This window comes from Chanos chanos, chromosome 1 (genome assembly GCF_902362185.1).
Source record: "Chanos chanos chromosome 1, fChaCha1.1, whole genome shotgun sequence".
In the NCBI taxonomy this organism is placed as follows: Eukaryota; Metazoa; Chordata; class Actinopteri; order Gonorynchiformes; family Chanidae; genus Chanos; species Chanos chanos.
Genome location: NC_044495.1, coordinates 26003901 through 26018931, shown reverse-complemented (window position 1 = coordinate 26018931; position 15031 = coordinate 26003901). Strand labels below are relative to the sequence as shown.

The 15031-nt window shown below is 41.1% G+C and overlaps 1 protein-coding gene across 1 annotated transcript; it reads left to right on the top strand.

Annotated features, from left to right (window-relative positions):
- Positions 1-206: 206 nt before the first annotated feature.
- gnai1 (guanine nucleotide binding protein (G protein), alpha inhibiting activity polypeptide 1) lies at positions 207-12360 on the top strand. The gene is made up of 9 exons (XM_030768307.1): positions 207-596; positions 6953-6995; positions 7118-7259; positions 7498-7655; positions 8828-8956; positions 9530-9659; positions 10297-10450; positions 10713-10920; positions 11354-12360. Exons 1-8 carry the CDS (start codon positions 479-481, stop codon positions 10901-10903), a joined length of 1065 nt encoding a protein of 354 aa, XP_030624167.1. The 5' UTR covers positions 207-478; the 3' UTR covers positions 10904-10920; positions 11354-12360.
- Positions 12361-15031: the final 2671 nt, after the last annotated feature.

Here is a 15031-nt window from a genome sequence, read left to right as displayed (position 1 = left end):
TCACTGCGATATCCCTGTGTGATTTGCACACTACTCCATGAAGATGCGAAATGACCACCATGAGCTTTGTGAACAATGTTTTGGATCCCAGCGGTTGGCAGCTGCTGAGGCAATAAGCGCGTGCCTGCAGTTATCTTACACACGTGCACGAGCCGCCATGTATGAGAACAGGAAGCTGGGAACACTTGATGACTGAGAACAGACTGAGTCGATGGCAGAGAGACGTTTCGGTTTAAACACCTGATTTTATTTTTTTTTTTAGGATTTTGAAGGCAGTTGAACTCTCGAGGAATATACTTTTGAAGGTGCAAAGAACATATTCCAGTTCCGACCACTGCCTTTTAAAATACCACTGTGGTCCATCGCGTTTTAACAAGGGCGTGTGGTTCCCAGGGAGTGACTCGTTTTTACCCGTGTATGTGGGTACTGCAGATATTTTATCACTTTATTTTACATTGTCTGGGGGATTCGCTTGAGGATGGGGTGTACCTTAAGCACGGAGGACAAGGCGGCGGTGGAGCGCAGTAAAATGATCGACAGGAATTTGAGAGATGACGGAGAGAAAGCAGCAAGAGAGGTGAAGCTGCTCCTCCTTGGTAAGCAAAGCGTGGTCTCGGAGAACTTAAATATCAAAAGCGCCAGCATTTTGTATTCATATCAAGTCGTTTATCAATGGGAACAACCGGACAACGTTAATCGGCGGTTTTGGCGATGAGAATGCATGGGTTTGAGGGTTCAGTCGGCAATAAAGTTTTAACTGGTTGTACCCATTTACCATAATTCCACAAAGGCTACTTAGCCTATTGGAGGCACTTACGTTAAGCAATTCCACCCAAGTAACCTTAATTTGTAAAATAGCTCAGAGAAGCAAGTTGGCTGTCTTTATTATAACCTAATTTATCATGGGGTGGGGAAAGATGCACTTTTCTTCACAATGCAGAACAATGAAACTGGCATACTTTGCTCTATGCGACGATTCCAGTGAACATGGTTGGTAGGGTAACCACCCAAACATATCGCCACAAAATAGGTAATCGGCCCTAACTTTGGAAAAGGTGTCCGAATTATTTCGTGTTATTTTAAATGGTAAGCTGTGAGGTATATTTGTTTATTCTAAAAACACATTGGTTCACCGAGAGACCTCATTTCTGCATTGCTTTGTGCGGTACATCGCTTTTTAAGACTGTATATTAAACGAACGGAAGTGCATTTTTTGAAAGGCCCAGGAGTGCTGATCTGAGTCTCTGTGCCTCTCAGTTCTGTTTGAGCTTGGAGTCACAGTCTTTAGTTTTAGATTATTTCTTTGCATCACTGACATTTGGTGATTTAAACAATGTCTAGTCGAATTTCACATTAGGCAGTTATACCGTTTTATCTCGATTATATTGTGCACCGTTGGTAACTTGAAATGTCGCTTTCACTTCCGTAAATACAGCTGGAAAAAATTAAATTGGCAAAACCCAGCTGTAACAGCAACGTGGCTATATGTGTGCCTGAACTAAAATAGTAGTGTTGAAAGAATGAAATATTTTATGTAAATGAAAATGTTGAAAAATATCCATACAGATGTATCCACATGTAAGTAAAAATATAGAACAATGTGCATACAGTATGCCTTGTACTATTCTCATTTTTACATTACTTGAACAGGACATTTTCAGACCCACTGCTTGGTATTTCATGTAGGCTATTCTCTGTGGCATCGAGTACAAACTTATTTTAAATCCACAAGCTGCCAATGTCAGCAACCAGAAATGTCACTGTGCTATTGTAGTGTCTTGAAAACACAGTTTGCAATTTTATGTTTTTCATGGAAGAGTGAGGTCTTTTTATAAAAAAGTAAGGAATAGAAAGTACTGTAGCGTCTTCACTGTTAACTCAGGGATAGCTTGGTTTTGCTGTTGTCTTTGGAATTTTGTTGAATTTGATCAGGAATTAACCCTTCAATTTTAGTGTATTTTACTTGCAAAGCCTTTTTTGAGTAGAGCTGTTGAATGGTGTATTTTTTTTTTTTTTTTCTTTTTACTCTACTTTTTTTTGTGTCTGGCTTATTTTCAGGGCGTAAATCTGTATGGTCAGCACCATGTGTGACCATGTAAGAGAGGAAGAAAAAAAATCAGTAACTACATTTAAACCAAAAAAATCTTATATCACATGTCTACAAAACTTTGAGCCCTCTCATTAGCCTACATTAAACGTTCAGCTGTTTCATTTTTTTTTTTTAATGAAAAGTGTTTTGATTACCGTCCAGACACAGTCCATATGATTTGCTGTATTTTGAGTGTTTGCTGCTCTTTGTCCACCAACTACAGGGACTGTTCACCAGGTAACATGCATGGCCTCCTCTGATTAGATTGGCAACAGTTGAGCATGCAAAGTAAACTGTGCTGTGGCTCTGTAAACTGAGCTGGTGTTTTGTTGGACATTAAAAATGGAACAGCTTCACCACTGAGTTGAGACAACAACAATATGGAGGTTTAGGAGGAAGCTAGTAGGTTTTGAAATTGTCTCAGGGTAGAGACCTACCTAAGTCAGCATGTTAGTTATTGTTCACTTCGTCATGTGTGGTCCGATGAGATATTATAATCAAGCAACAGCATCTCCGTTGTCTTAATCTCTTCATTACAGAGTTGTGCAGAGTGACCCCTCCTGAAGATAGATCGCCTAAGATGTCCTACGATGTTGCACACTGTTTCCTCAGTGTGGCATGGGATTTGGCATCCGCATGCAGAGCATCCCTCACTTAAGATATTGCAAACCATGTGACAAGAGGCTTGACTTGTGTCGGTGTAACCTACATATTCACACAAGCTTGCTTCTCGCTTATTTCCAAAACTACACGCTGATTGGTGGCAGAGTCATTGTCAAGTATGATTTGATGATGCTTATTGACTGTAAGCATGTTATCAGAAGAGTACAACATGAAATGAGCAGAAGGCTTTTAACAATGTTGCCTCACCTTTATTCTTCAAGAGTGACATGGAGTGCACTGGCCCTGTTGGCTGCCACACTTGTATGTTTTCCTTCAAACCTAATCTGGATTTGATGTTTAACGGCCACTGAGGGCCTTGATTAGTTGGGTCATGTGTAGTGGTGCAAGTTGGAGAAGAAGCCTGTATATTTTTCATTCCCTAAGGAGAACTGCCTACTTCTAGACTGTTTCTGGTGATGGGACACGATAAACAATTTAATATATACCCTACAATGATTTTGTGTTGAAAAGAAAAATTCCAGATGAATATGTTGTGCTTATAAAAGTTCACCATCTTTTTGGCTGGGTTAGATCATATATCACAGTTTCTTTAAGTTATTTGTTCAATTTCTAACATTAGCCAACTGCTCTAGTGGTCCATGTCATTGATGGGTGTGCCTTAAGTTTGGCTGAAACCTATCTCTAGTGTGGCCCAAGGCAGGCATTGTGGTTGACTGTGTGGCTTAACTTTCTGTTCTGATTTTTGTGTCTAATTATGGCTGCTGTCTTTGTGGGGGTTTTGAAGTTTCAAGAGGACCTCATCAAAGTAATGTCATATGAGTTAAAGGGCAAATAGAGGTCAGGTATGTAAATGTTCCACTTGTCTAATCATAGATTGCAGGTAGAAAGGGACTAACTTCATGGCTGACCTCTCAAAAAGTTGAACAGTTATCTTGCGTAGTGGTTTTGAATCGGGGCGACGTGTGAGATGACTCTTGCATGTGCTCTGTGATGGGAGTGTAAGTAATGAATGCTTTGGAAAGGAAGGATTTCAGGCAAGGATAGAGACACGTGTTTAGTCAGACACTATGATGTCTAGGGAGTGGTCAGGATATTCATTCACTCTGTGTGTGTGTGTGTGTGTGTGTGTGTGTGTTGGCTCATATGGAGCAGATTTTAAGATCTGGTGATGACTAATGTCATGCTGCTGGAGAGGTGGTAGTGTCTCTCCTTATCAGAACAAAGCCTCAGTGAATATACTGTCTCAGTGGGACCCATAGTGGAACGTGTTTAGGGCACTGGGCTGCTGCAGTGACACACAATTAAAATAATGTGTCCTCTGGCGATATCTATCCAATTACAGGTGGCACTGCTCTCTGCTGTGCTCCTTTTGCTCAGTCAACTTTACTGCCTACGCAGAGAGCTGTGTGTGCTGAGTAGCTGAGGTTCAGAAATTGACCTTTAAGATTTCCTCCAAACACCAACAGGAACCAGTAACCAAAACATGACCTGAAATGTCTCTTGAAACATCTGCCTGACATCTGCAGAGTGCTATGTGGCATGGATGAGGCGTTAGCATCTGTTGGCTCAGTATATTTGCTCATTAATGGGCAGTGCATGAGGAGGATGTTGCGTAAGCAGCAGGTCAGGTGACCTAATAGCCATGAGAGACATCATTTTTCAGAGCTCAAGATCACAATTTTTAAAAACGAGGATAGAAACAGGAATTGAGAATGGTAAGAGACCCTTGCTGACAGACTTGCTATCTTGTGAGTTTAAAAGTTCAAGTACTGACTACATACACATGCACAAAAACATCCATACAAGTTAGATAGACAGCAGGAACTGCTGAACTGATGACCGTGACAAATTATGGATTTTCATATGTTGTGAGGACAGCTTTATATCACTAATGGATAGCTGGGCTGCAGGGCTATTGGTCATTCTCTCGCTCTCGCTCTCGCTCTCTCTCTCTTTCTCTCGCTCTCTCTCTCTGTATGTGACACACACACACGTTAAAAAAAAGAAAAAACTCCTTAGGTTACGAGGCTCTGTGGCTAAAGATGACTTCAGTAACGGACTGGTTGCCATGGCAGTGTGATGTTAGATGACAAACAAGTGAGGGAGAGCAGGGTAGAAAGAGTAAGCCAGGTTGAGCAGCAGGCAGACGAGTCTGATCCTGGCTTTGGTCACATACTCTCAGCCCTCCATCGCTCTTTTTCCCTTTGTGTTGTGCTAGTTCTGCAGCTGTTCTTCCTCATGTAATTGGACCAGGTCACAGAACTCTCCCTCTTGCAGTCATTGTGGCACACAGCGACCACGAGACTCAGTGTGAAGTCAGAACTTATGCTGTGTCGTTTGCCCATCACAGAGTAGTAATATTGTGATGAAACCCACACTCACTAATCTGAATGATGTCTTTGATGTTATGCATTGCAAGACAGTTTGGGCTATGCCCTTTTAAGGCTTGCATAGGAAAATCACCCACAACTTGTTACTCCATAATGATGCTGGTCGGTATGACCAAATATTTGTATCACAGTATTTTTTAAGATTCTGGCGGGGGGGGTTTTTCTGCATGACAGGGCCTTTATATAGGTTTGTAGTGGCTTATACTACAATCTGGAGTACATAGAATATAAAAACATTTTAATTTCATCATGTATATAATGAAGGCTTTGATTGTTATAGAGTTTGCTTGGCCCCACAAAATGATACAATATATGAAGAAATCTTATCGACTGGCAAAATTAGCAAGGGCATACTTGTGTGTGCCCGCAATGTCTGTGCCATCAGAGAGGGTGTTTTCCACAGCAGGACTTATATTGTTAACAGACTGCGCTCCCGTCTTCATCCCAACCATGTGGACATGCTCATTTTTCTAAGTAAAGATATGGAATAGGCTATAGGCCTGAGTAGTTGCTCATATTAGCCTTTAAGAAGACAGAGATGTTAAAAATGACTGTGCATGTGTCAGCATTGCCGTCACTCAGGTATATTCAGAATTTAGACATGCTCAAAATCACTATCAGTATCATTATGGCTTCAGTGAGGTCAGTGCACATTTTCCCACGATGTATTAAACAGTCTGTTGTGATACTGACTGAAACGATAAACTCGCACAAGGACTTCTTGAGCTGTGTTAACACTGATACATTGCTACATGAGAAATATAGAAATAAGTCTATCATGTTCCTTTATTGTGGGCGATCTTCGAAGAATGGTCAAATAGTTCCCAGTGAATATCGAATAGTATTTTTGCTTGAAATGCCCATCGCTATAACTAATTGTGTTATAAAGTTATAAACGTTAGTAAGAAGGGTATGTACAGTTAATAGGGCTCCCCTCTCTGTACAGTCTGCACAGCACCCCATAGCGCTTTTAGCAGCGAACAATATTATATCATTTGCTGTCTATTGAAGTGTTACAGCTGTTGTTTCATCTAAGCCACAGTATGGCGGTATATGAAAAATTCATACCATACTGTAAATTAAAACCGGTATACCGGAGAAACCGCTATACTGCTCAGCACTACTCCACACTTTTCTTCTTTACACGTGGAGGATCGATTTTAAGTCACTTCCTAAGCCAACTTAAATAAAGACACGGAAACTGACAAAGTGGAACCATGATGGTAGCCAAGGCCAAAAATTCTTAGATGATGGACAGCTGCTACGACGCGTGGATTTTGACGCTTGGTTCTCATGTGCGTGAGAGACAGAGGTCCAGTGGCAGTCAAAACCTGTCATAGTGGCTCAGTGCCCTTGTAGCTAGTCACTTGCGAATACTTTCCTTATCTGCCTCTGATCTGTGGTGTTCAGGGTGCTCTTTGCTGAGAGATTGCACTGCGGTACACTCTTGGTCAGATAATGCAGTGTAAGTGCAGCCATTGAGATGTACCAGTGAGGAGGATAGTGGGGGCGGGGCATCTATTGCGTTAGCTGTCTTGCAACAGAGGCACAAATCTCATGGGTGATTGCTGAACCATAGAAAAAGGCAAAGTCTGTATCGTGGTACATGGTAGTTATCGTAGTGCATTCATCATGGTAAGCCTATTTTATGTTTATTAATTAAGCGTTTATCAGGCTACTTTGCTTTTTAATCCAAAGCCTGTGAGTTCTGAGGACACATCATTCAAGGGACATTTTTGTTAATTAAGTTGTCAGTGGATCTCAAAACTTTGTGATTTGTTACTGTAATGATAAAGAACTAAGCTTGTGTTCATAAACTTAAACCACTTTCTTTGTTTCCCATTGTCAGGTGCTGGTGAGTCAGGAAAGAGTACGATTGTCAAACAGATGAAGTAAGAACTTCTAATGTTACCCAGTTCATTTTTCTCTCTGAACATACGGTAAAAATAATCCATTATTATCCTGTTCTTTATCTCTAAATTTACTCTGGGATTTTTTCCCCTCTCTTTCTTAGAATTATCCATGAGGCAGGTTACTCGGAAGAGGAGTGTAAACAGTACAAAGCTGTGGTCTACAGTAACACCATCCAATCCATTATTGCCATCATCCGCGCCATGGGTCGACTCAAGATCGACTTTGGAGACGCAGCACGAGCGGTAAGTTAGATGATTTAGGACTGGAAGAATGCCACATTCATGATGATGACAGTGGTGGTAATAACTGAAGCAATATGATGAATGGCTCGTGTGGCTGTATTGATGAGAATGTTCATGTTCACAGTCATAATAATGTTTACATTATTAGGGCTGTTGAATCATGTTGGTGTAGATGGTGATAAGGAAAATAATGTTGATGGCCATTCTGATTGCGACCTCTTCCACTCACTCCTCTCAGGATGATGCAAGGCAGCTGTTTGTGCTGGCTGGCTCAGCGGAGGAGGGCTTTATGACGTCAGAGCTGGCTGGAGTGATTAAGCGCCTGTGGAAGGATGGTGGAGTGCAGGCCTGCTTCAGTCGCTCCAGAGAGTACCAGCTCAACGACTCAGCAGCATAGTGAGTTCGTCTCTCAGATCCCCCCCCCCCCTTTTCCTGTTTAGGGCAAACGTTACTAACTGCAAACACAGCAACTTTCAATCACTTATCAAGGAGATACATACCCACAAGCCACCTGCTTTTACCATGATATTGACATTTGAGCCTTGAGTGAGCTTGTCAATATTTACTCTCTTCTGCCAAAACCTGTAAAACTTTGACTGGAAAAAGCAGATGCCCTTGACTTCACTAGTTTGAGAGTGTGCGCTACTCCATACATATCGTCAGTGTTTACTTACTGTTGGCAAAACATGTTGTTGGAATGAGAGCACATCGTAGCTATGACGGTCCACTTGAGTCAACTCAGCAGCATTTTGGTTGCCTGTAGAGGGCTGGGTCTATCAGAGTCTAACTGAATTGAGCAAGACCGTTTCCATCAGTGAGTCAGGTCATTATCACACAAAGGCAGTGACGTATTTATGGGTAATCTTTCATCGCTCTTTTTGTATCATAGCCGTAACTCAGCCCAGGTCTCAGCTGTTGCTAAGCATTACCTAATCAACACCCAAACCATATTTGCATTTGTCATATTTCATCAGCCTTGGCGCTGTACTTATCCATGTACTACATGGTGCTGGAAGTTTTGGGGTTTTTTTGTTTTTTTTTGTTTTTTTTTTTTTAAGTTAAGGAAATGGCACCACTGACTATTGTGTAATTGTTCGAGTGAGGTAGGAGTGGGAGGGGAGCATGAGCCGCAAGCTTTTTTGGAGAGAGAAACACTGTGAGATTGTTTCGGCTGAGGGAGATTACAACAGATTTGTTTGCATGGGGCCAATAATCCTCAAGTCCCATAGCTGGCTCTCATACTGCTCTGTGCCCTTTGTCTTTTGTCCCATGTGGCTTCACCATATTAGCACTGGCCAGAGGGACTGAAGTACTATTACAGCAATGGCTTTTGAGGCCAAAGTTACACATCATTCGCACATGTTACCATTATTTGCACTTGGAAAAATAGTAATACACAAGCCAGTCACTGACCATGTTACTGGATTTGTGCAAGTTACGGAAAAGATGTATAAACACACAGCCTTCATTATATCAAACTTCCGTAGTTAGAGATTGGAATATATAAGTGGGACTGGGTGAAGTGACCTGAGAGAGAAGGTTTTGACTAACATGTTTGTGTCTTTCAGTTACCTGAATGATCTGGACAGGATATCGCAGGCCACCTACATTCCCACCCAGCAGGATGTGCTCAGAACCCGAGTCAAAACCACAGGCATCGTGGAGACTCACTTCACATTCAAGGACCTGCATTTCAAGTGAGAGTCACAGAGAAATAGGCTGTATTTTCACACCAGAGGTTTAAATGTAACATATTTAAATAGAGTGACCCATGGAAGTGCTCCTACAACATGACTGTGAATAGGGCCCTGCCTGTGACGTCTGAGGGGTGGGGGGGCATGTTTTGATTTGTTTCCCTCTTTCTTTGTTATGCAAACAAGGAAAGGGAGCTATTGGCTTGTGTTACCGTGTGTGTAACTGGCCATTGTGTGTAACTGGCCATCTTAAACTTTGTTAAATGGTTTTTAACTTTTAACATTTCTAGGAGAGTATAGTAATAGTAATAAAACCTCTTCCAATCTATAGGAGGTATCAGGTTCATGTCAGAACTGCTATTTGTTAAAGTAGTGTTTCACAGGTTGTAAATGAGAATGATCTCTGTGCTAATACAGTTTGTTTGCGTATGTGTGTATTGCAAGGTTAAATCTATGTACTGTATATAGCTCACAGGACTGATGCACATGTAGGGCAATCTTTACTTTGAGTATATTTAATCTGTGTTTGCAGGTGTGTCTTGTTAACACATTCTGGCATTTTGTCCATTTCCACAGGATGTTTGATGTTGGAGGTCAGAGGTCCGAGAGAAAGAAATGGATCCACTGCTTTGAAGGGGTCACAGCCATTATCTTCTGTGTGGCACTGAGTGACTATGACCTGGTGTTGGCAGAGGATGAGGAGATGGTATGATTTAAAGACACTACAAGTCTGTGATAGTCTGTGGAGATTTATATATTCCAGCTACTAAAACAGCACTCCAAGCTTTGTTTTACAGATCATCCTTTGTTATGTCAGAAGCATATTGCAGTGGTCATATAATAGCATTGAAGCCAAGGGGTTTTTGCTGAAGCAAATCTCTAATACCCATTCACTGATGAACTCATGAAGTAAAAGTAGGGTATGTTTATCCAGAATGATATTACACAGAGCAGTGTTTCCTAGTTAGCTAGATTTAGTGTAATGTCAAAAAGCGGAACTGTCAGAGAGGAGGAGAAAGCTTTAACAGTATTCCTGATGAACTGACTTTTGTCAAGATGTAAAAGAAGTTCATCTCATTTTCAGTGAGAGATTTAGGGCACATTTTTTTATTTAGATGAACCAGAATAAAATGTATTCAGTGTGAAGAACTGCAAAGAACATACCTTTGTGTGAAGAACATACCTTTTTGTGTGAAACAAAAGAATTCACTGACCACTTATTTCATACCATATTATTACCAAAAGACAAAAGGGGCAACATTAAGTCAACCAATGGTGTAATTTTAAAGAACCAGTAGACACCGCCAGCAAATACTATAACCGTGCCGTTCTTGTCTCCCCAGAACCGAATGCACGAAAGCATGAAATTGTTTGACAGCATCTGCAACAACAAGTGGTTCACAGACACCTCCATTATTCTCTTCCTCAACAAGAAAGATCTGTTTGAGGAGAAGATTAAGAGGAGCCCACTCACCATTTGTTATCCAGAATATGCAGGTAAAAGATTCACAGGGAGATCCAGACCAATGGACTTACTTTGATTTTAACACATCACTACAGGAGATTAGGGTGTACCGCTCAGCCTTTTCATCTTCCAATCTCATCTTTAGCCCAAGAGAAAAAAGCTCGGACAAAAGGTCTCTTCTATGAAGACGAAATAGAGAGATGAAACATTTCTCATGGTGTGGTATAGGCTCTCTTTGATATCAATTGTTATTGCCTCAGTCCCTTGTAAGTGAGATGTTTGTTTTTTGGTTAGGATCCAACACGTACGAGGAGGCTGCAGCCTACATCCAGTGCCAGTTTGAGGACCTGAATAAGAGGAAAGACACCAAGGAGATCTATACCCACTTCACGTGTGCAACTGACACCAAGAACGTGCAGTTTGTCTTTGACGCTGTCACTGATGTCATTATCAAGAACAACCTGAAAGACTGTGGACTCTTCTAGAAGCTTCTTGGAACCTGGTGAGGTTCTTCTGATGTGCTCTATCAGTACTCTCTAGATGTGCACATGTCTGAAGTCACGTGTGGGGGATTAATGTTCATGTTATAGTCACAGTGACACATGTCAGAAGATTGAATGCTGTAGCATTGTACTTGACCAGTAAGGACATGCCAGGGGAAACACTGATGTACAAACTGACATGCTCAGTTCAGCAGAAAGCAAAAAATGATTGCATTGGAGCACTTTTTCATCAAATGTCCCCTTCTATCTAAATCTTGTATCTTAGTTTGCTTTGTGTGAAATGTTTGGCTAAGATGATGATGATGATTAATTTCAATTGAACTGATGATGACATGGCCAAGTGGTGCGATATTTTCATGAACATTGGTCATGGTGCTTGCTGTGTAGATCTGAATACACTTCAGTGGCGTTTATTTCTGTGTCTCTCCACAGGTGAAGCCATCTCATTGTGCATACGTTGGGGGAAGATTACAAGATTATGTGTGGGGAAAGTCAACCATGGACCAGTGCTGTACTATATGCCACTTTTATCAGCTTTATTTATGTTTATGTCTTGGGACATTTTAAAAGTAGCGTTAAAACATTTGTGTAAGATGTTTGTATTAGGTATCTGTCACAGCCATTTTCCCCTCCTCATGTTTTCATTCTTTGTAATGAAGGACTTTTTTTTGTTTGTTTGTTTTCCCTCTTGGAAAAGGAGACTTGCCTTTACTGGAAACTTTGTTCATTTTCTCAAGGCTGTCGGGGAAGAAAAAGGATTCTGTTTCCAGTTCAGTTTCTTGGTTCTCGTGCCTTCGCATGCCTTTTCTGCGGTCCTTGTCAAATGCTTGGTTTTTGCCTGCTGAGTATCTTCAGTGTTGAAATATGTAAATTTTCATACTGTATGTTACAAATCTTCCCCTCTTAGAGCACAAACCTAATCCCACTGTGTACATGTGGAGGGGTGGGGGGCACTGTAAATTTTGTAAGTGGTGGCCCAGAGCAACGTGTTTCCATTGGGACCACCAGAAAGCCCTTAACCCCCTTCCTAGTAAGGCCTGTTCAGCTGTCAGATGCTGCAAAAAGGTCTCTATTATGGTGACAAATCTGTTGCATTCTCTGTCATAAAATTGTACAGGCCATTCAAAACCCATTCAGTTTAGGTGTTGTAACCTGTCAAAGAGGTAAAGCTTTATAATAAGTCAGAGAGGGAGAGTTCTGTTGTAGTGTGTTTAAGAGAAGTATGTAACGAGAGGATGTTTTGAGAATATTCAAAGCATATATGAGATATTATGGTCAAACTGTGCTAGAGAGCCATGGGAATACAACAGCAAGTTAAACAAACAGGTAAACAAACACAGAATATTGATAACTGCCACCACTGTGTCTGTGTGTGTTCTCCATGTTTTGGGAACATTTCTAGACTCCTTTCCCTTATTTTGCTAATAAAACACATTTACAATCCACACTGAAGCAGTTTATGTCTTTTTCTCAGTGTTCCACAAGGTTTGTTAAATTGATGGAAATAAAACCTTCTTGAGTAAGTTTTCCATGATGTCTTTTGTTTGAAATGTTATATATATTTTTTTAATATAGGTTTTATATAGGATGAAGTGGCATATTGACCTCTTACTCTTTTTTTTATGTAACCCAGCAAAAATGGGATGGACATATGTTTTCACACTTAGTTTGTTTGGTAAACTGCTCTTGCCATTGTATAACTGGGAAGGTGAGAGACTAGAATGATGTGTGCCTACAAGCCTTTGGAGAATGTTTTATCCTCCTCTGTCCCAGCTATCACATCATAAGTGGTTTTGTTACTTTGCTTAGAGGAAACACCCACATTCTTGTTGCTTTAAGCAAACTAGTGCTAATATAAGTTACAGCCATTTATAGTTGGCTGTCTGGCCAGATAAGTCCAACAGTTGGCATCTGCTTAACACAGACACAGAATCGTTATCAAATAGTTGTGGTTGTTGGTAGTTCCATGAATGCTGTCATGGAAAATCCTAGAGTGGAATTCCCCTTTTAGCAAGCCAATGGGCTGAAGGCCAGTTGAGAGAAACTATTTGTTGTGTGATAGCCTGTGTAGTTTTAGAGGGTTAAATGGGTTGGAGGTTCAGTTGCCTTCATAGTGGCTAATTGTATGTCGCTCTCCGGGGCAGAAGAACATCTTTCCCATTTGCAGATGATGTGCTTACCACTCTGTCATAGAGTGTTTCTTAACAGCTTTGATACTGTTATAAAGAGTTCATGCCTATCTTTCTCTCACTCTCTCCCTTTCTTGTCTCTCTCTCTTGCTCACTGTGCTGTTCTCTGGAGACAGAGGGAAGGTGGATGCATAAAGATGCGTCACTGACTCATAGTTAAGCCTCCACCCCCGCAAAAACCAAGCCTGTGGTGGCTAAGCTCCCGCTCTCTCACTCTCTCGCTACATGGCGGACACGCGTTCTGTTTGTGTTCAAGTGAGAAGCAGCAAGGGATGGTGGCTTTATTTATGTGGATTGGAGCTGGGGGATTTGGCTCCTGTGGGATTCAGAGAAATACAGGGGTATGATGTTGTATTTTTAGAGATGTGAAAGGAGATGGAGGGAAAAATAGACCAGAGTGAAGTTTATGATTATTGTTTTTTTTATTTTGTTTATTTTGGTGGCCATGACACAGTAGTGTGAGACACTAGTGCTATTATTCACAAAAGGACTTAGCTAAGCAGGAATGGAACATTTGGTGTGTGTTAGTGTTGGGGAACAATGGGCATATTATTCCTGTGGTGTTACAGTGTTTACTGATTATTTTGCTTGCATGATATCTCAGTGTGGAGCAGTTGGCAAGTACAGCGATAAGCAACTCATATCAGTGCTGTAGCAATGCTGGACAGGGTGTTCGGGAAAACTCCCAACACTGCCTGCCTCAGTCACCTTTGTTTAGTCACCAACACCGTTTACATTTTGTGTCGGGACCATATTTATTTCTCTATTTTCTGCAACATTCTGAAGCTCACAGAATACCAGTCTGACATGAGACAAAGGCGCATTTCTGTCAAGAGCAACATCATGAAGGAAACTTAAGTACTTATTTTTATCAATTCCCAAGCCACTACTGCATGTCTCATTCAGTTAATCTGATCTGAGCCGTCAGCAACGCCGCACCCTACAAACTGAAGGGTTGATGGGCATTTCTAACAGCCTCTGTAAATCTATTGGTCTCACCCACTCGATTCCCCTGTAAGCTGCTGGGACTAAAGTTTCTCTTATATCTCTTACATATGAATTGCAAATTACAAATTGCGAGTTAAAATGACGCTTGTGAACCTGCCTGAAGCACAAAGTGCAAACACAGAAGTAACCATCTAGATTAATGGATAAAGGGGCTAAAGTCACCTGATGTTCTCTAGTTACACTCACTAACTCTCCAGAAGCCCCTTTCATCTCCTTACTCTACCTGTGATGTCACTGATTCTGGGCTCCATGGCAACAGAGAGAGGTATTCCTTTGGTCTGGCAATGCCTGTAGCAGAATGTTATTAATAGCTCTAATGTTTTTCTCTGGTGTTGGACAATGATGGGGACACACTCACAAAGCAGTTCTCTATCTTTTGAGCATGAAAAGAGAACATAGATCCTGCATGTTCGGCATCCATGGTTACGTAGCATCTTTAAAACTCTACTGCACAACAAACCTCTTCTGCACTAAAACACCTAAAAATAGCTGCGCATTTAAACAATGTGATTCATCTGTGTTGTGAAATGAGGTTGTTATCATTTCCTAGAGCTAATATCAAAGCCTCCATACACACAGAAATGGGTCACAGAACAATTTGGTCGCCCACTCTACAATCACTGTTTTTGTTTATTCTTGTGTTTCTCTCCTTTTGCTCATCCCCTCCCTTGGTAGACCATACATCCATTAGCATTTGCATTTTTCCGCAGGCTCAATCTACAGATTCAGATGCCCACTTCTATTTTTGTAGAGTATTTTTGTGTATTTCTTGGTACTGACCAATAATCAGGATATATGTGACCGTGTGTGTATATATGTGTATGTGTGTGTTGTGCAGGTAAAGAAATGCTCACACCGTAGTGCCAAGATTAAACAGGCGACTTGTATTGGTCAGAAACAGTATCTGGATTCA

Bases quoted from the DNA above. Each gene is read 5' to 3' on its own strand.
- gnai1 (XM_030768307.1), top strand. From the start codon at position 479: ATGGGGTGTACCTTAAGCACGGAGGACAAGGCGGCGGTGGAGCGCAGT. The intron at 597-6,952 runs GTAAGCAAAGCG...TCCCATTGTCAG, and splicing joins GGTGAAGCTGCTCCTCCTTG to GTGCTGGTGAGTCAGGAAAG. The intron at 7,260-7,497 runs GTAAGTTAGATG...CACTCCTCTCAG, and splicing joins TTGGAGACGCAGCACGAGCG to GATGATGCAAGGCAGCTGTT.